Source organism: Rhinopithecus roxellana, chromosome 5 (genome assembly GCF_007565055.1).
Source record: "Rhinopithecus roxellana isolate Shanxi Qingling chromosome 5, ASM756505v1, whole genome shotgun sequence".
Lineage (NCBI taxonomy): Eukaryota > Metazoa > Chordata > Mammalia > Primates > Cercopithecidae > Rhinopithecus > Rhinopithecus roxellana.
Genome location: NC_044553.1, coordinates 161,525,308 through 161,545,711, shown reverse-complemented (window position 1 = coordinate 161,545,711; position 20,404 = coordinate 161,525,308). Strand labels below are relative to the sequence as shown.

The window sequence follows — 20,404 nt, the reverse complement described above, 5'->3', positions numbered from 1 at the left end:
TCACATCCACCCAGGGGCCACACCCTGCAGTTTCAACAGCTGTGCCAACATAATGACAGCGTGATGAGAATACAAAAAATTACATGGGTGCTGCACCCTTGGGGCCAGTCTGCTCCCCCTCAACACAGGCAGGCAGAACTGACACCTGAGGATACCCTTCCACAGAAGCACAGAAGAGCCTCTGCAACCCACGTCAGCCGAAGGGAAGGCCTGCTGAGTGAGCATTTCCAACCCCACCTCTGACCTTTCCAAAATCTTTCTGAAAGATAATTAGCTCCCAAAGACAAATTAACATCTGGTCTCAAAGATGAAAGTTCAAGGGTAACTCCTACGAGGCTTTCTTCCTCACAAGATTTTTACAAAGGGCATCTTGACCCCCCATCTACCAACAGGTGTCTCTGTCTATCCATTGGGGTGGTGGTCTCCACCCCAGAAGACCCTAAGCTCTGTGCCAGATCTGATGTGTGCCTCTCCAACGATGTACACTCTAAAACCACCAATGCCTGGGGACCAATGGTCACAAAGGTGACGGCCTGAGGGCATCTCGGCACAAAACCAGATGTGATAAAGAGTTGACTCCTGATGCTGTCCATCTAAAGGATAACCAGCCTAAAGATGGGTGTACCTTTTCATATTCGGCACAGTTGGCCAAGTCAAGAGACATCTTTTGAAGCAATCACTATCTTATTTTAAAACAAGTATGTATTTACTAAGGAATACAAAACTTGCAATGTCTCATGGGCAAAATATAACTTCACTTTCCTAGGATTTTATTGCGCAAAACTTGGCTTTCCTTCCTTCCTTGCCTCATACGTCCACGAACTCCTACAAGTGGTCAACCTGCACGAATGTGGAGCAGGCCATATGCAGCATCGCGTGGTGGTTGTGTCCCTCTGAAAGTAACCATTCATTTCCATCTGTCAAACACGGGACAGAATTCTCAGACTCTTTATTCTCATATCCCTGCAAAAAGATGACATGTATGCCAACTCTTTCGACAAAAATCTCAGTAATGTCTCCAAAACATTGTCAATAGGCCAGCTGTGATTGCTCACACGTGTAGTCTCAACACTTTGGAAGGCTGAGGCAGACGGACCACCTGAGCCCAAGGAATTGAAGACCAGCCTGGACGACAACATGGCAAAACCCCATCTCTAAAAAAAAAAAAAAAAAAAACAAAAATTAGCCAGGTGTGGTGCAAACGCCTACAGTCCCAGCTACTGGGGAGGCTGGGTGCAACCACTTGAGCCTGGGAGGTCAAGGCTGCAGTGAGCCATAACTGCGCCACTGCTCTCCAACAAATCTAGCAGTTGAGTATGAGCAGAAGCAACTTACAGCAATGAACACATGTCATGGTCACACTAAACTCAACTTCTTTCACTTTAGGACTTCCCTTATTTAAACTATTTATTCATTCATTCAATCAAAGAATCCAACTCCCAGGTCCTGCAGATCACTGCTTCCACTCGTCTAGCAGGGAGATGCCGTAGGCACAGGAAAGTCCACCTGGCAGGTGTGTTTCCAAGGAGCCGGCAAAACAGCCGCCCAGGAGGTCCGAGGTTCTTTGCACTGAGAACATCCTTTACTCCAGCCCACTTTGGTGGGGGTGCTTTACATTTCCCCTCCATTTAAGCTTTCTTAAAATATAAAATGGGTGTTTTTAAGTCCAGATTTTGCAGTTTTTCTTTAGTTTGACTATGAATGTGAGGAATGGTCTTTTTTTTTTTTTTTTTTTTGGAGACAAGTCTCACTCTGTCGCCCAGGCTGGAGTGCAGTGGCGTGATCTTGGCTCACTGCAACCTCTGCCTCCCGGGTTCACGCCATTCTCCTGCCTCAGCCTCCCAAGTAGCTGGGACTACAGGCGCACACTGCCACGCCCGGCTAATTTTTTGTATTTTAGTAGAGACGGGGTTTCACAGTGTTGCCCAGGCTGGTCTTGAACTCCTGAGCTCAGGCAATCTGCCTGCCTCGGCCTCCCAAAGTGCTACGATTACAGGCGTGAGCCACCGTACCTGGCTGAGGATCGGTCTTTTTGAACCAGCTCAAACATTCTATTTTCTATGACAGATGAACAAAATAACCTAAGAAATTCCAACTGAATAATTCTATAATAAGAAATAAATTCCCACTGTAAGTAAACATAAAATCTCTGCTCTTTGTCCAGCCTTTGCTTTTGGACCTAGTGAAGGGCACCATGCACCTTCTCGTGAGCACAATGAGAATGTGCAGAGCCGAGGCTTGGCTGGCCTGACAACAGAGCGGGGGTTTGCTCTGATGGGCAGAGTCCGGGAGATATCAGTCCTTTGGCAACGTCCAAGAGGGCAGTGCACAGCTGTGCATCCTGCACTCTCGGAGCTTCCACCGTGACTTGGCTGGAGATAGTTTAAACACATGAGGCATTCACAGAGTGAGAAACTGCTGCACTGTGTGTGGGCGGGCTGCTCTGGTATGTCCTGGGGTTTCCAATGATGCAAACCATTCACTTTCAGTGGGGAAAAGAGCACAGAATGGAAAGGAAGGAGTCGAATCCTCACAGGGACTCGGCCTTGAAAGGTTGCCAGATGACAGCATAGTCCACAACCATCTTGCTGGATAACCACGTGCTGCAGACCTGTTCAACTACTGTGTATCTAACTCAGTGGTAACATTCTTTTTTTTTTTTTTTTTTTTGAGACAGTCTCATTCTGTCGCCCAGGCTGGAGTGCAGTGGCGCAATCTTGGCTCACTGCAAACTCCACTTCTCGGGTTCAAGCAACTCTCCTGCCTCAGCCTCCCAAGTAGCTGGGACTACAGGCACCCGCCACCATGACCGGCTAATTTCTGAATTTTTTTTGTTGTTAGAGATGGAGTTTCTCCATGTTGGTCAAGCTGGTCTTGAACTCCCAACCTCAGGTGATCCGCCTGCCTCGGCCTCCCAAAGTGCTGAGATTACAGGCATGAACCACCATGCCCAACCACAAAGCCTATCCTTTTCTTTTTTTTTTTTTTTTTTTTGAGACGGAGTCTTGCTCTGTCGCCCAGGCTGGAGTGCAGTGGCCGGATCTCAGCTCACTGAAAGCTCTGCCTCCCGGGTTTACGCCATTCTCCTGCCTCAGCCTCCCGAGCAGCTGGGACTACAGGCGCCCGCCACCTCGCCCGGCTAGTTTTTTGTATTTTTTAGTAGAGACGGGGTTTCACCGTGTTAGCCAGGATGGTCTCAATCTCCTGACCTCGTGATCCACCCACCTTGGCCTCCCCAAGTGCTGGGATTACAGGGGTGAGCCACCACGCCCGGCCCACAAAGCCTATCCTTAAATTGAAACGAAGAACCTTCTAAATGAGAAACATAGCATCTATGAGAGGTAAGAAGCCTTGTGATCTATGCCTACAATTTTAAAAAGACAGAAACAAATGCCAGCTTCAAAAAGAGGAAAAAAGATTCCTAGGTAAACCACCATTGAACTCAGAGCAAATGCTCTATGCTCACAGGAAGATCTCCAGGATTCTGCAAATATGAGTTCTGCATTGCTGCCTATCAGCATTGTTCTTCTCCGTGTGTGTGCACAGGACGCCAATCCTTCCACTGCTTCTCAACCTCAGCTCAAGCATTTAGATGAAAAACTCTCTTAAGGCAGATTAAAGGGAAATCTTTCGATTTAAAATTTTAGACTCCTTGCAGTATATTTACATTTTAAATTGCTGGGATTTAACACTGGAAACAAGACATTGAAATCTTTACGAAACTCAAATGTCAACTCCACTGGCTGTTATAATTCACCTTAGTGTCCTCCTACTACAAGTTCTCAATAGATGTTTGTTGAATATTGAATTAAGTTTATATTTTTGTAATTAAGCCACAATGGTAGATCCTACAACAACTTCTTCTCTATCAATCCTTAGAGGTTTTCATCTTCTCATGATAAGAAGAAGGCCCCGCTGAGCAAACAAACTCTACTGAGTTTGTTTGAATAAACTCTACTGAGAACCAGCATTATTGCAGGAAGGTGCTTGCTCCTGCACCGACAGACCTGCAATGAAGGTCTCTCAAGAACAGCATAGGGGCTGGGCGCGGTGGCTCACACCTGTAATCCCAGCACTTTGGGAGGCTGAAGTGGGGAGGTGATCTGAGGTCGGGAGTTTGAGACCAGCCTGACCGACATGGCAAAACTCCGTCTCTACAAAAATACAAAAATTAGCTGGGTATGGTGGTGTGCACCTGTAATACCAGCTACTCGGGAGGCTGAGGCAGGAGAATTGCTTGAACTCGGGAGGCAGAGGTTGCAGTGAACCGAGATCGTGCCATTGCACTCCAGCCTGGGCTACAAGAGCAAAACTCCGTCTCAAAAAAAAAAAAAAAAAGAAAGAAAAAGAAAAACAGCATGGGAGAGTGAGTCTTTTCGGGAAGTGGTCCCATCTATGTGGAGAGCGCACCAAGTTTTGCAAGGTGTCAAATGACAAAATCAATTGTAATCATATCAAATATTTTCTCCTGTTTGTCTCTTGTAAAAGACACAGAAGTGTAACACATTTAGAGGGGTAACCACCCAGGTCAGGGCTGGCAAACTTATTCTATAAAGAGCCAAGTAGTCAATATCTCAAGCTGTACAGTCCCCACAATCTCTTAACTCTGCTGCTTTCGAGCAAAAGAAGCCACAGACAACACAGAGCGAGTAAGGATGGCTGTCTTCCAATAAAACTTTGCTTACAAAAAAAAAACAGCAGGGTGGGGACCGGGCATCTGATCATCTCTGTGCTGGATGGATGCTAAAATCATCACAACGTGACTGACTTTAAAAAAGCACTTCACACTTGTTTGGCAATTAAAAAACAAAGAACAAAAATAAAACACCGTCATTTATGAGCTCAAGAACACACAGAGTTTTTTTGACAATCTCTTGATATGGTTTCTTTTATCCAAAACCCATTAATAACTATAAAAAGGTTCTGTCTTTAAATAATCTGAAGAGATGATATAAATCCCACAGCAGCAGGAAAGTGTGCAGCCCACCTTCTTTTCGAGCGAGTTGCTCCACTCCTTCAGCAGGTTGACGTGCTGCACGGCGGAGCTGGCCTCGTGGGCCTTGATCTGCTGGTTTGTCCCCTGCGAGAGCAAAGACGTGAGGCGTTCAGCGAACCTCGCTGCATTTCAAAGGGCAGAAAGGCTAACATACAACCCTAAAAGCAGCACTAAACACAGAGAGGGGGACCTATTTGCATCAAGTGAACAGGGAATCTCTGTGCCTAAGGAGGGCTGTGCTCAGGGCCACCTGGCTACTGCGTGCAGGTGAGGAGGCCAGCACCCTGCAATGCCACAGTGAGCATCTCAGGGTTATCTCCTCATCCCTCCAGCTCATCTCAAGTGGCTTCTTATCAAGGGTTGACACTTGTAATATCAAGAAATTAAATTTTAAACTCCTTCTTGATCCATTATAAACTATTTTTCTCATTAAAATATAGTATAAGTGGAAAATGTTTAGATACCCATAGTTGTGGTGAGATACTGCCACAACTTTACTAGACAACAGTCTAGTAAACATGTAAGCAAAGTAGGATTCAAAAGAATTCACTAAAGTATTAATTTATTAGTTCAAATACACTGTATCCAAAGATGTATTGCTCTTCACCATTCTAGTATTCTTAGAAAAGTTACATACAAAACAAATACAATCTACAGAGTACATAAGATGTAGACCATTTCAGAGTCAGGAATGAGCACATGTAATTGTACTTCATATATTTAAGGAAATAATTTGTCTGAAATATAATTTGTTTTGCTATTAGAAAATTAAGAAGCCACAGAAAGCATTTTAATGATCTCCAAAACATATACTCTGTACATAGAATATTCATATATATATGTTGATATAAGTGTTGCAATATATAAACATATATATACACATACACAGAGAGAATGAATGATACTACGTACGACAGAACAGGGGAGGCTCAGTCTTGTTAGAGACTAAAGCAAAGGAAGGCACAGTCATTCTTACTCTTTGGCTGTTCTCTTCCTCAGAAAATACTAAGATGCCAATCTCTCTGTACTGACTTCATAATAATGTATTGGTGCTACATAAAATATAAAATACTTTAATTGTAACATATACTGCCTCTTGATAGTTTTAAGATACATGTATTTAAATGAAAACTTGGTTCCATTCACTAGCAACCTCAGATGTGTTAAAAAATAAACAACAACAAAACACCAGATGCAGATTTCTCACACTACATGTGTGGCAGCAACAGAGACGCCCTCCCCACACTGTTCTCTGGGAGGTATGCTCTCTATGAGCTGTGCTCCATTTTGCGTCTGTCCCCAGCTGGGGTCAGAGTCAGCACAGACATGTATATCAAATGCATTTATGGATACACACGTGTGTGATCATTATGGCTGTGTACTGACACACACGCTGTTGAAACTATGCTCAGTTTGATATTCGCTTAGATTCAGGTAACAGCTAAAATTTCCGTAACAATCTATCTGAAAACCCCACCAAACGTCAAGCCTATCTGTTGCATCACTAGCTGGTTTTGGATGCAGTACTTCTCGTAATGTATTAACTTCCACCTCAGCACAGTGTCTCCCTGAGGTCTCAAAACACCACCAACTGGAAAGCGAGCATCCCGCCTGCTGCACGTGGCTTTCGTCACCCATGCGACAGGGTGTTTCAGTTTCATGACGAAGAATAAGGAGTCCAGAGCTTGCATGTTAAAATGTTAATATAATAACTTTCTCTCATGGCAGAATGTCAGTGACTGGGAAGGACAAATGTCGGATACTGACCTGAAAAACGCAGCCATAGCGCTTAAAACTACAGGTGCTGGGGGCATTGACACACTCTGACAAGTGTGCACTCAACTGCAACGGGAAAGAGACGTGAGTTGTGGCACAAACGTTTGCATGAAAATGTTCAAACATATTAGGGCACAGATAGCATCTGGGCTGTACTATTAAGAATGGTGTTTATCACTACAGGTGTGTATATATCATCTCTGCCTAGACTTCTATGCAGTAAATATACGGTCTAGTCACGTGTATACACATATACGCCAATATACAAGAATACATTTACTATAACATTTCTTAAACTTGCAGTTTCTTTAGAACAAATTGTTCAAAATGTGACATGCCATCTGTAGTGCCAGAATTTAAAAAAGAAAGAAAAAACATAAACTGAAATGCACATTTAAAGACCATCAACAAAAATTGCATGAAAACACAAAAAAATAGAAAGCATTCAGAATGCAACTGGGTCACACACCTAATATACGGTACACAAAAATAAATATATTTTCAAAGCAAGCTTACACAATGTACCATTACTCGTAATACTTGAGATAAGTGCAGATGAGTTTTTCCTTCAACTGAAAAGACTTTTTCCCTCTGTAAGGGCCAGAAATTCAGGTAGCTTTTCAAAGACCTCTAAGATCAGTCTAGCAATATAATCTTAATACTGTCACCTCTAATTGATGGCAGGAAATTTAGGTGGGGCTGGGAGCAGATAACTCATTTTGCAAGAAAAAAGTCCCTTGCTCAGCTCAAATGCTGGTGAGTTATCAAATAAAAAGCACTTATGATGCCCTAACAAGAGAAAAGGGAATGGAAAAGATTACATTTTAAGGAGTTAGGCTAATACAAATGAGGTATAGTTTGGTCTTTGTTTTTTTTTATCATGCCTCAAGACTGAGCAGAAGTTTTGTCTTTTATTGAAGAAATTCCCATCAGGAAACTCTAGGGATAGACCTTCTTCACAGAAAACAGACTCTTCTTGGGAGGATGGGTGTGTGGGTGCAGCAGCTGGGAAGGTGTCTTTCTGTGTGCCAGCACGCACGTGTTCCCAAGGCTCACAAAGCACGTCCTCCTGGAGGACGCAGCTAAGTTCTACAACTTCTCAGTCTACCAGGACAAAGGCGGTCCTTCCCTCTAGGTGGATATTTACAACAGAGGGGAAAATGGATCCCTGCTGCGAAAGCTAAGGAGGAGGGGCAGGGACTGAGGGGCCCATGCGGCCACTGCTAGGGTTAACCTTCAAGGAAGGTCTCAGAGCCAGGGCAGAGTCAAGGCGGTAGGAACCTGGCAGCCTGACGCCCTTGCAGCTCCTCGGAACCCAGATCGGCTGTCCCTGCAGGAAGCGCCCACAAGGCGCATGACAGGTGACTGGCAGGGAAACGCAGTGTGAAGACTGCGCAGAACAAGGTTAATTTAAAAACTTAGAATGTATTCTTCCAGTGTCATTACTGCAATAACAAACCTGCATGTCAACACTATTACATGTTAAACCAGGGACACACTGGGCTTGATGTATGTTATTTTCAGTGTACTAGAGTAAATTCGGTGTTGGACCTTTTTCTAAATTGGTTTTATTATCAGTATTCTGAGTCTTAGGGAATCTACAGGAGCTCTGGAATAGGGGCAGGAATAATCTATAGCTCAATAGCATCTTTCATCAGAAACCCAACAGAGATGCAGGTTTAACAATGTTTTAAAAAAATAAATTATTGGCCAGGAGCGGTGGCTCATGCCTGTAATCCCAGCACTTTGGGAGGCCGAGGCGGGCGGATCACGAGGTCAGGAGATCGAGACCATCCTGGCGAACACGGTGAAACCCTGTCTCTACTGAAAATACAAAAAAATTAGCCGGGCGTGGTGGCAGGTGCCTGTAGTCCCAGCTTCTAGGGAGGCTGAGGCAGGAGAATGGCATTAACCTGGGAGGTGGTGGAGCTTGCAGTGAGCAGAGATCACGCCACTGCGCTCCAGCCTGGGCAACAGAGCGAGACTCCGTCTCAAAAAAAAAAAAATAATAAAATAAAAATAAAAAATAAAAATAAAAATAAAAATAAAATAAATAAATAAATTATTGGCTGGGCGCAGTGGCTCATGCCTGTAATCCCAGCACTTTAGGAGGCTGAGGCGGGCAGATCACGAGGTCAGGAGATCGAGACTATCCTGGCTAACTTGGTGAAACCCCATCTCTACAAAAAATACAAAAAATTAGCCAGGCGTGGCGGCAGATGCCTGTAGTCCCAGCTACTCGGGAGGCTGAGGCAGGAGAATGGTGTAAACCCGGGAGGCGGAGCTTGCAGTGAGCTGAGATTGCGCCACTGCACTCCAGCCCGGGCGACAGAGCGAGACTCCGTCTCAAAAAAAAAAAAAAAATTATTTCAACAGCACTGACTCTTTAAACATTAACAGAGGATTGTCCAGTTGTGGCAATAATTTACATGTATTTTTCCCTAGTTCCTCCCAGGGGCACATTCAGGGCCCAGAGGCCACCGTCATCAGGCGAGACTGTGCCCTGACCCTCAGCTTCAAGGTCCCGGGAGGGCACACCTTGGGGGAGAGTGGCTCTCTGGGCCCTCCTCCACCCCGAGTCCCTGGCCCTAGCCCCACACGGACCCTCTTGCTCAGTCAGGGGCATGCGAGGCTGGTTCTCCCTGCTGCTACACTGTATCTACTAATAAAATTTCAGTCTGTTGAAAAATGCTGAGGTGAGCAGGTGAGCTGGCTCCTTAGACCAGGGTACCACACATCCAAGGAGCCCAGGGTAGCCCCAGATGACTCCCAGAATACTAACTAAAGGAGCTCCAGGTAAGGACAGATGCAGAAACATTAAGAATCCTTGAAATTTTCCCAACTGGACATATCCTGATCAAGTGAAGTCAACGCAAAATCTACCTATCTCAAAGAAAGAGTGCCAAGGGCAATGTGAGACCTGCAACCCTTGGGGGAGGCCACACAGGGCCCCTCTGGCGGCCCTAAAATGTGGGAGCTGTCCTCCACCCAGCATTGTGAGCAAAATGGTTCTGAAGTGTCTCTAATTCATGTTCTTGAGATAATCTAACAGCAATTACTATTCTATAGAGTTAAAATTGCTTTAAAAACCCCTTGTCACCTTTGCTCGTACTATATATAAAATATTCTCATTTTCTTAATGCTTCACAATCTTTGCTCTGAATTTACCACACTGTAGTTTTGTTTTGTTTTGTTGAGATGGAGTTTTGCTCTTGTTGCCCAGGCTGGAGTGCAGTAGTGTGATCTTGGCTCACTGCAACCTCTGCCTCCTGGGTTCAAATGATTCTCCTGCCTCAGACTCTTTAATAGCTGGGATTACAGGTGTGCACCACCACGCCTGGCTAGTTTTTGTATTTTTAGTAGAGACGAGGTTTCAGCATGTTGGCCAGTCTGGTTTTGAACTCCTGATCTCAGGTGACCCACCCGCCGAGGCCTCCAAAAGTGCTGGGATTACAGATGTGAGCCATTGCGCCCGACCATACACCGTAGCTTTTGACTGCTTGCTTCTGACTTCCAAAAAATGGCGTAAGGCTTTTTGCTGTGGTTTTTGTTTTTCTGGCTATACACATGACTCTCATGAACTGGGAAAACGTGAGGCTTTGGCTATGCAGGGAAGGGGACCCAGGTACGCAGCCCTGAGGACTTCACAGACTCCCGGCCGGGCCCGGCCGCCCCTACCTCGCTCCTCAGGAGAGCCTGGACGCTGCATTTGTGAGGGCAGGATACCACCACGCAGGGACAGTCGGTGTCCTCATGTTTCTACAGAGAGAGAAAGTACTGTCAACTTTAAACATACGATGTCTTCCTTCAGTCCCGCTGAGATCCCCATGGGGCCCCCAGGAATGGCTCTGCTCACCATCACTGTCCCCTAAGTTACAGCACTCACATTACATATGGCTGAGTCATTATTGTCACAGAGTGTGAGTGTCTCAGGACATCACAGGTATCTCCAAAGATCTGGTCAGATCTGACCAGTGAGGGCGGTTTGCCTCAGAACAGTCTGCTGGTGGGGGCCTCGCCACAAGGGCTTCCCCTTAGCAGGTCTCCTCTGTGCCAGAGCTGCTTCTGGTTCACACAGCCCCTAACGTGCAATGCTCAGGGAGGCATGGCCACTCACACAGCACTCACAGCACAGGTGGACAGCGGAGCTGGGGACACTGCTGGTGTCTGCCTCTGCTGGTTGAGAGATGGAGGGCTTCCCTTGGCCTCTCAGTTTGGAGTCTGGAAATAATGCTTCCCAAGTACGTGAGAGCAGCATGACCTACTGAGTATTTCCATTACTCACCTAGAACCTTAATCTAGATTATCTTTAGTCCATGGAAAATTGGGGTAAGTTTTGGGTTAGGCCTTCTCTAATAGCACACACTTCATGTTTGCTGAGGCTGGATGATGGCGACTGTGAAGCCCAATCCCATGGGCACCTGCTGGGTGCCTGTCCACGAGCAGAGCAAGGGCAAGGACTCCCCACAAGGACATCAACTGCAGGGCCCCTGGGGAGAGACTAATGAGGCAGAGCCAGAGATGGAGCCATGCTGAACAGTCCCTGCTGAGCAGGAAGACTGTGGCAGAGGTTTCCCAGTGGCCACGGGATGCCTCAATCCTCCCCCCATCCATCTTTTCAGGTCCTCTTTTGGCCTTCAGTTATGTTGCTGTTCCACTGAAGGAATTGGGGAGGCATTTGCTGAGAGCCAGAGTCTGACTGGCGGGTCTGCAGGCTGAGGAGGGCAGCAGCCCACCCAAGGGAAGCTCGTCCACAAAACGTAGTTGCTCCTCTCCCCCAGGAGCTTGCTTTCCTCGGCAGGTTTCTAAGGCCCAACTCTGCAGGCACCCACGGTGGTTCTGTGGTAGAATAGGGATGGGGCTCAGGGCAGGGAGGCTGAGGAAGAAGGGGGCAGAGGGCAGCACTGTGGTCAGGGAAGAGGAGGCCAACCAATATCTGTGTTTAACTTCCAACAAGCCCACACCAATCTACACTCCCAGTATCGTGGGGATGCATGTTTCTACACCCTTGCCAATTCTATCGCACAACCTTTGGCAATCTGATAGGTAAAAAAAATGGGGTAAGTGAGACCTGCAATTGTTTAGTAATGTGTGGTTAAGCACATTATATATATATGTGTGTGTGTGTGTGTGTGTGTGTGTGCGTGCTTTTTTTTTTTTTTTTCCAAGACGGGGTCTCACTCTTGCCCAAGTTGAAGTGCAGTGGCGTGATCTCGTCTCACAGCAACCTCCGCCTCTTGGGTTCAAGCAATTCTCCTACCTCAGCCTCCGGAGGAGTTGGGACTACAGGCACATGTCATCATACCCAGCTAATCTTTTGTATTTTTAGTAAAGGAGGGGTTTCACCATGTTGGCCAGTTGGCCAGGCTGGTCTTGAACTCCTGACCTCAAATGATCCACCCACCTTGGCCTCCCAAAGTGCTGGGATTACAGGTGTGAGCCACTGAGCCCAGTCTTAAGCATATTTTTGATATTAATCATTTCTATTTCTTTTCCTGCGAACTGCCTTTTCACAGCTTTTGACCACTACAGTGAGTTGAATAATGTCCTCCAAAATTCATGTCTATCTGGAACCTCAGAATGTGACTTTATTTGAAAATAAGATTTCTGAAGATGTCGTCAGTTAAGACGAAGACACCCTGGCATTGGGCAGATCCTAACTATAAAGAGTGCCACCCTTAGAAGAGGTGAGCACAGGCACTAGGAACACGGCCACGTGAACATGGGGGCAGAGGTTGGAGTGGTGCAGCCATGAGCCAAGGAAGGCCAAGGACTGCTGGTGGCTCCAGAAACTGAGAGGGGCAGGAAAGCCTTCTTCCCTACAGTTATCAGAGACGGCAGGGTCTTGGTTTTGCATTTCCAGATCCAGAACTATGACAGGATAAATTTGTTTTTGCAAGCTACCAACTTGGGATTACTTTGTTACAGCAGCCAAAGGAAAATAACACATTCATTTAAAAAAAAAAAAAAAAACCTGAATCTTCTGCTTTTTTTCATTTGCCTATAAATGAAATCAGTCCTATCTATGAAGTTAAATGTAATTCTGATACACACAAGCATGTATGTGCACACATGTGAGTTGAAAAGCTTAGGCCGGGTGCGGTAGTCCAGCACTTTGGGAGGCCAAGGCAGGCGGATTACCTGGGGGCAGGAGTTTGAAACCAGCCTGGCCAACATGGTGAAATCCCGTCGCTACTGAAAACACAAAAATTAGCCGGGCATGGTGGCAGGCACCTGTAATCCCAGCTACCTGTGAGGCTGAGGCAGGAGATTTGCTTGAACCGGGGAGGCGAAGGTTACAGTGAGCCGAGATCATGCCACTGCACTCCAGCCTGGGCAACAGAGTGAGACACTGTCTCAAAAAAGAAAAAAAAAAAAAAAGCATAACTACATAGTGAACACCCATGAAGCCAACACCCAGGTCCAAGAGCATGACTGATAACATCCACCTACCTGCATCTACCTCTCCCATCTCACCCTCATCCTCCCACAAGGAGTACCCATTAAAACCACAACCCTGAATTTTGTATTTCTGCTTCTAAAAAGGTTTCACTATACATATGTGTGCCAAATGAAACACTGTTTCATTTTGATTGTTTTTGAATTTTGTTAACACGGACTTCTATCATAGGAGTCTTCGGGACTTGGCTCAGTATTACACTTCTTAGACTAATCTGCCTATTGCAAATAACTGCAGGCCCCTAACTTTCACTACTGCATGACACATCTCCTTGTCGTATAACAACACTGTAATACAATTTCCACCTGCTGATGGGTGCTCCAGCTGTTTCCAGATTTCTGCTGCTCTGGTCACACCTGGTCACATTTCCTGGTGTGTGTGTTTCTCCTACACATCCAGGAGAAGAACTGCTGGTTAACTGAGTGCCTGAATGTCCAACCTAGTAGGATACTGACAACTGATTTCCACAGTGGTCAAACCTACATACTTCCACCACGTACACTCTCCCATAGGGTGAGATCTTTATCACCCTGATCTTCACAAGTTAACAGAACTGTTTAAAGAATGATGGTCCAGAATTTCTAGACTAAATCTAGAAGATTTGTTTCCCGACACTTTAAATTATGCTAACCTATAAATTTAAAAAGTAATAATAAAACTTGAAAATAGCTGGCATACTGTATATACCATAGTTTAAATGTAGAAAAGAAATCCTTCTATGAACTGCAATGGTCCAGGGTTTTGACGCATCCTCAGCACATTTTACCAACATTTGATGTGACACATCACAAAACATAGGGAGTGTAGGAGAATTCGAATGACCTGGGCTTCAGGTCTCCCTACATCAGGTCTGTTCTTCCTAGAAATAAACTCAGTGAAGGCCTGAGGGGATGAGATTAAGGGTGTTCAAATTGAAAAAAAACAAAATATGTGGGAATCAAATCACACCACTGAAAAGAGGTGGCCTAGGGCAAGTCACAGAACCAGGCCTGGAGCAAAGGCAGCAAACCAGCAACTGCTCTCCCCTTGTGGGGCTGAGAGGCAAGGGTAGACGCACTGGCAGGACCCCAAACACCGTGCTTGCTGAAATGACTGCAGGCCCTGAGAGAAGCTGACACACACCTTAAAATGCACTCTACTATCAACACTGCTCAAATGGTGTTCAACTTGTTTCATCTCAAGCATATAGTGCAATTTATAAGGAAGATTTATTTGCACAACTCAGGCCCCAAACTTGCTCACTATCATTCTGTGCTTTCCATCTATTCTCTTTCTCCCTTGTCTTTAGTTGACAAATTCAAGGCCCAGATCAAATGAAAGGCAACCTCCTCACTAAAGCCTTCCTTGACACTCAGGCTAAGCTACTATAACTGGTCCTTCCTTGCCGGCATGTTATTAATATTACAGTCCCAGTACTTCCCATACTAACATGAATGAAACTGTGCATCTGGCTGTCTCTGTCATCAGAATGCAAACTGAAGGAGAGAGTGCAATTTATTCTCCTGTGTGTCCTGAGCAACCAGGGCAGGGTCTGGCGCCGTTTTGTGAATCTATATGCTTGTGCTTAAAACTTGACCTGTTACAGCCTCATCCGGTGTTCAGAGTCAGTTACTTATATGATGTTTAACGGACATACGCTACGATTCCTTCTTAAACAAAAATCAGTTGTTGGATTCTATTCTGCAAATAAAGGTAACTGATTTTGGCAAGAAACAAAGTATAACTTTGATAGCTATATATTTATTTTAAGTTCCACGGTACATGTACAAGATGTGCGGGTTTGTTACACAGGTAAATGTGTGCCATGGTGGTTTGCTGCACAGATCAACCCATCACCTAGGTATTAAGCCCAGCATCCGTTAGCTGTTCTTCCTGATGCTCTCCCTCTCCTAACCCCACAGGCCCCAGCGTGTGCTGATCCCCCGCATGAGTCTATGTGTTCTCATTGTTCAGATCCTTCTTATAAGTGAAAACATGTGGTGTCTGTTTCTCTGTTCCTGTGTTAGTTTGCTAAGGATAACGTCTTCTAGCTCCATCCACGTCCCTGCAAAGTAGATGATCTCCTTCCTTTTTTGTTGTTGTTGTTGAGACAGAGTCTTGCTCTGTCACCCAGGATGAAGTACAGTGGTGCAATCTCAGCTCACTGCAACCTCCACTTCCTGGGTTCAAGTGATTCTCCTGTCTCAGCCTCCTGAGTAGCTGGGATTATAGGCATGCGTTACCACGCCCAGCTAATTTTTGTATTTTTAGTAGAGATGGGGTTTTACCATGTTGGCCAGACTGGTCTTGAACTCCTGACCTCAGGTGATCCACCCGCCTCGGCCTCCCAAAAGTGCTGGGATTACAGGTGTGAGTCACTGTGCCTGGTGGAACTCCTTTTTTGTTTTTGTTTTCTTTTTTTAAGACAGAGTATCGCTCTTGTTGCCAAGCTGGAGTGCATAATCTTGGCTCATTGAAACTTTCGCCTCCTGAGTTCAAATGATTCTCCTGCCTCAGCCTCCCAAGTAGCTGGGATTACAGGCGTCTGCCACCACACCCAGCTCTTTCTTTTTTTTGAGACAGAGTCTCGCTCTGTCGCCCAGGCTGGAGTGCAGTGGCGCAGTCTCAGCTCACTGCAAGCTCTGCCTCCTGGGTTCATACCATTCTCCTGCCTCAGCCTCCCGAGTAGCTGGGACTACAGGCACCTGCCACCACGCCCGGCTAATTTTTTGTATTTTGTTTAGTAGAGACGGGGTTTCACTAAACCAGGATGTGTGCCATGGTTAGCCAGGATGGTCTCGATCTCCTGACCTGGTGATCCTCCCGCCTCGGCCTCCCAAAGTGTTGGGATTACAGGCGTGAGCCACTGCGCCCAGCCTCGTTTTGTTTTTTTAATAGAGATAGGATTTCTCCATTTTGGTCAGGCTGGTCTCCAACTTCCAACCTCAGGTGATTCACCCACCTCAGCCTCCCAAAGTGCTCCGATTACAGGCGTGAGCCACCGGGCCCAGCCGATCTCCTTCTCTTTATGGATACATAGTATTCCATGATATATATGTACCACATTTTCTTAATCCAGTCTATCACTGATGGGCATTTAGGTTGATTCCATGTCTTTGCTATTGTGAATACTGCTTCAATGAACATACATGTGCATGTATCCTTATAAGAGAATGATTTATATTCCTTTGGGTATAAACCTAGTAATGGGATTGCTGGGTCAAATGGTATTTCTGCCTCTAGATCTTTGAGGAATCGCCACACTGTCTTCTACAATGATTGAACTAATTTACACTCCCACCAACAGTGTAAAAGCATTCCTTTTTTCTGCAACCTCGCCAGCACCTGTTGTTTTTTGACTTTTTAATAACTGCCATTCTGACTGGCATGAGATAGCAACATATTAACATATGCAAAGCCTGAAGTCTTGTTCATTAGGCATATGTCGCATTCACTGAAATTTAACAACTGGAGGAATTATTATTTTCATTCTAGAGATGGGGTCTCACTTTGTTGCCCAGGCTGGTCTTGAACTCCTGGCCTCAAGCAATCCTCCTGCTTTGGCCTTCCAGAGTCCTGGGATTATAGGCATGAGCCATCATGCACAGCCTGGAGGAATTACTTGACTATGAAAAAACACTATTGCTATTTTCCAAAGGGGAGGGCACAGTTCTTAAAAGTTCTCTTTTTTTGAGATAGGGTCTCACTCTGTCACCCAGGCTGAGTGCAGTGATGCGATTATGGCTCACTACCAGTCTCAACCTCCCTGGCTCAAGTAATCTTCCTATCTCAGCCTCCTGAGTAGCTAGAACTACAGGTATGCTTTAGCACACCCACTAAATTTTTATTTTTTATAGAGGCAGAGTCTTGCTACGTTGCCCATGCTGGTCTCCAATTCCAAAGCTCAAGCAATCCTCCTGCTTCTGTCTCCCAAAGTGCTGGGCACACAGGTGTGAGCTACCACATCCGGCCTCAGGAATTCTTAAAAACTGGAAACATCTGAAGTACCACACAAGAAAAAAAGTTCACAATGGAAGAAAGACACGGACACAGGAAAATTACAGAAAGCAAGGCAAATTCAGTGATTATAAAGTATTTAGTTGGTGCAAAAGTAATTGCCGTTCTTGTCATTACTTTTAATGACGAAAACTGCAATTACTTTTGCACCAACCTAAGAGGACTACATCTCATTTCATAGAGAAAAGCATAGGAAACTCTCCCTAAATTTTGGTCATTAGAGCTCCACAGCTGGGTGCAATGGCTCACGCCTATAATCCCAGCACTTTGGGAGGCCGAGATGGGCAGATGGCTTAAGCCCAGGAGCTTGAGACCAGCCTGGGCAATGTGGCAAGACCCTGTCTCTACAAAAAATAAAAAAAATAGCCAGGCATGGTAGCACGCACCTGTAGTTCTTGAGATGGGAGGATCACTTGAACCTGGGAGGCAGAGGCTGCCGTGAGCTGAGATTGTGTCACCACATTCCAGGCCTGGATGACAGAGTCAGACTCTGTCTCAAACAAAACAAAACAAACAATTCCACAATATCCACCAGGAACTGGATGATGGCCCACGCCCTGGCTGAGCTGCTCTGGTGCCCCTCTTCAGTCATTTCGTGGCCAAGCCCACCCCAGCCTCTTAGGGAGTGCCCAGGCCCCCATGGGCTCTGTCCTCGTCTCCACTCACTCCAGCCCCATGATCCTGTGAACCACCAAACTCACCCACATCCGCAGCCTGCACGGCTCCATTCCCCATTCTCTCCCAAGCCCGTCACCCTCTACTTACTGGGCACCCCCTCAGCGGGACACCTAGGTTCTCCACACGCACTGGGCGTCACCTTTACCTCACACCCCACCTGCTAGCCAATCCTACCACCCCACCCTCAGGCGCACCCCGGTACAACCTTCCCCAACCCCAGCAACACCAGGCCTTGCCCGGGCCCTCTCACCCCCCCAGCTCTGGGCTGCCCAGTGGCTTTCCTCCCCGTCTGGCTGCCCCACTGTCCTCACACCCGGCCTGTGTTCCACACAGCTCCTCAACCCCACAGCCCTGCCAGTTGCCGCTTAGGGTCCACACGCTCCTTCACTGTCCCTTGACTGCCTCAGAGAAGCCAGTGCTGATCACCTCTTTTCCCCTGATGCCACCTGATTTTGATTCATGGAACTGATCACTACCTGATGTTACATATTTGTTAGTATTTTTTCCCACTAGAGGAGCCTCACCACTGAGTCCCCAGCTCCTGGAATACAGCCCGGCACACAGTAGGTACCCAATAGGTGTTTGTTCAACAAATGGATTATTTTTGAAGTGTCCTCCACCCCCAACATCTCTGCTTTCCTCTTTAATTCACCCACTCACCCACACACACACCCCCATTCACACCCCCACACACTCACCAATATTCACACTCACGCCCACACACTCACCCACATTCACACACTAACCCACATTCACACACTCTCATCCCCACGGAAACACACAATGCAAAACTGTGCCAAAGTAACTGAAGTATGAGAAGCTCCCTCCAAGATAAACAGCTGCATTTCAATGCTGTAGGACAAATTAGCCTGTTATAAGTGATGGTTATGTCACAGAGCTGTAAAATCAGGCAATCTATCAACATTTTGAGGCAATTCCCTAGGACAAGTTAAAAATTTTACCTTTTTTGAATATTCATTTTTTAACACACTAAATGATAGTCAATCAAGGCAATGGAAAATGTTAACTACATAAATCAAAATAGGCAAAACAAAGCTTAATTCTGAAATAAAGTCAGATAAAAAGTGCTATTTATTCCTATCTTTTCTCTTTATTCCTATTAGAATAGTCATTAAGAAGCTGTACAGTGGAAGAAGTATATACGAATTGAGCAGACAGCCTGTGGAACAGATTATCTATGAGTTGAGGGAAGGCCTGTGGAGCGGATTATCTATGAGCTGAGCGGAAGGCCTGTGGAATGGATTATATATGAATTGAGTGGAAGGCCTGTGGAACGGATTATCTATGAGTTGAGGGAAGGCCTGTGGAATAGACTGTCTATGAGTTGAGGGAAGGCCTGTGAAACAGATTGTCTATGAGCTGAACGGAAGACCTGTGGAACGGATTATCTATGAGCTGAGCGGAAGGCCTGTGGAATGGATTATATATGAATTGAGTGGAAGGCCTGTGGAACGGATTATCTATGAGTTGAGGGAAGGCCTGTGGAATAGACTGTCTATGAGCTGAGTGGAAGGCCTGTGAAACAGATTGTCTATGAGCTGAACGGAAGACCTGTGGAACGGATTATCTATGAGCTGAGCGGAAGGCCTGTGGAACGGATTATCTATGAGCTGAGCGGAAGGCCTGTGGAATGGATTATCTATGAGCTGAGTGGAAGGCCTGTGGAACGGATTATCTATGAGCTGAGCGGAAGGCCTGTGGAATGGATTATCTATGAGCTGAGTGGAAGGCCTGTGGAACGGATTATCTATGAGCTGAGCGGAAGGCCTGTGGAACGGATTATCTATGAGCTGAGCGGAAGGCCTGTGGAATGGATTATCTATGAGCTGAGTGGAAGGCCTGTGGAACGGATTATCTATGAGCTGAGCGGAAGGCCTGTGGAATGGATTATCTATGAGCTGAGTGGAAGGCCTGTGGAATGGATTATCTATGAGTTGAGGGAAGGCCTGTGGAACAGAATATCTATGAGTTGAAGAAAGGCCTGTGGAATGGATTATCTATGAGCTGAGAAGGCCTGTGGAACGGATTATCTATGAGCTGAGCAGAAGGCCTGTGGAACGGATTATCTAAGAGCTGAGCGGAAGGCCTGTGGAACGGATTATCTATGAGCTGAGCGGAAGGCCTGTGGAACGGATTATCTATGAGTTGAGGGAAGGCCTGTGGAATGGATTATCTATGAATTGAACAGAAGGCCTGTGGAATGGATTATCTATGAACTGAGCAGAAGGCCTGTGGAACGGATTATCTATGAGTTGAGGGAAGGCCTGTGGAACGGAATATCTATGAGTTGAAGAAAGGCCTGTGGAATGGATTATCTATGAGCTGAGAAGGCCTGTGGAACGGATTATCTATGAGCTGAGTGGAAGGCCTGTGGAATGGATTATCTAAGAGCTGAGCGGAAGGCCTGTGGAACGGATTATCTATGAGCCGAGTGGAAGGCCTGTGGAACAGCTTATCTAGGAACTGAGCGGTAGGCC

At 46.0% G+C, this 20,404-nt stretch overlaps 1 protein-coding gene across 6 annotated transcripts in view; it reads right to left on the bottom strand.

Moving 5' to 3' along the window:
- Positions 1-20,404, bottom strand: part of TRAF3 (TNF receptor associated factor 3) — a 138,573-nt gene that overhangs the window by 15,109 nt on the left and 103,060 nt on the right. For 5 of the 6 annotated variants that reach the window (XM_030931080.1, XM_030931081.1, XM_030931078.1 and 2 more), the window contains 3 exons: positions 10,451-10,531; positions 6,764-6,838; positions 4,988-5,080 (listed from right to left, as the gene is read on the bottom strand). In XM_030931080.1, coding sequence (XP_030786940.1) covers positions 4,988-5,080; positions 6,764-6,838; positions 10,451-10,531 — 249 coding nt within the window. The remainder of the gene's footprint in view (positions 1-4,987; positions 5,081-6,763; positions 6,839-10,450; positions 10,532-20,404) is intronic. The other variant, XM_030931083.1, reaches the window with a different exon arrangement.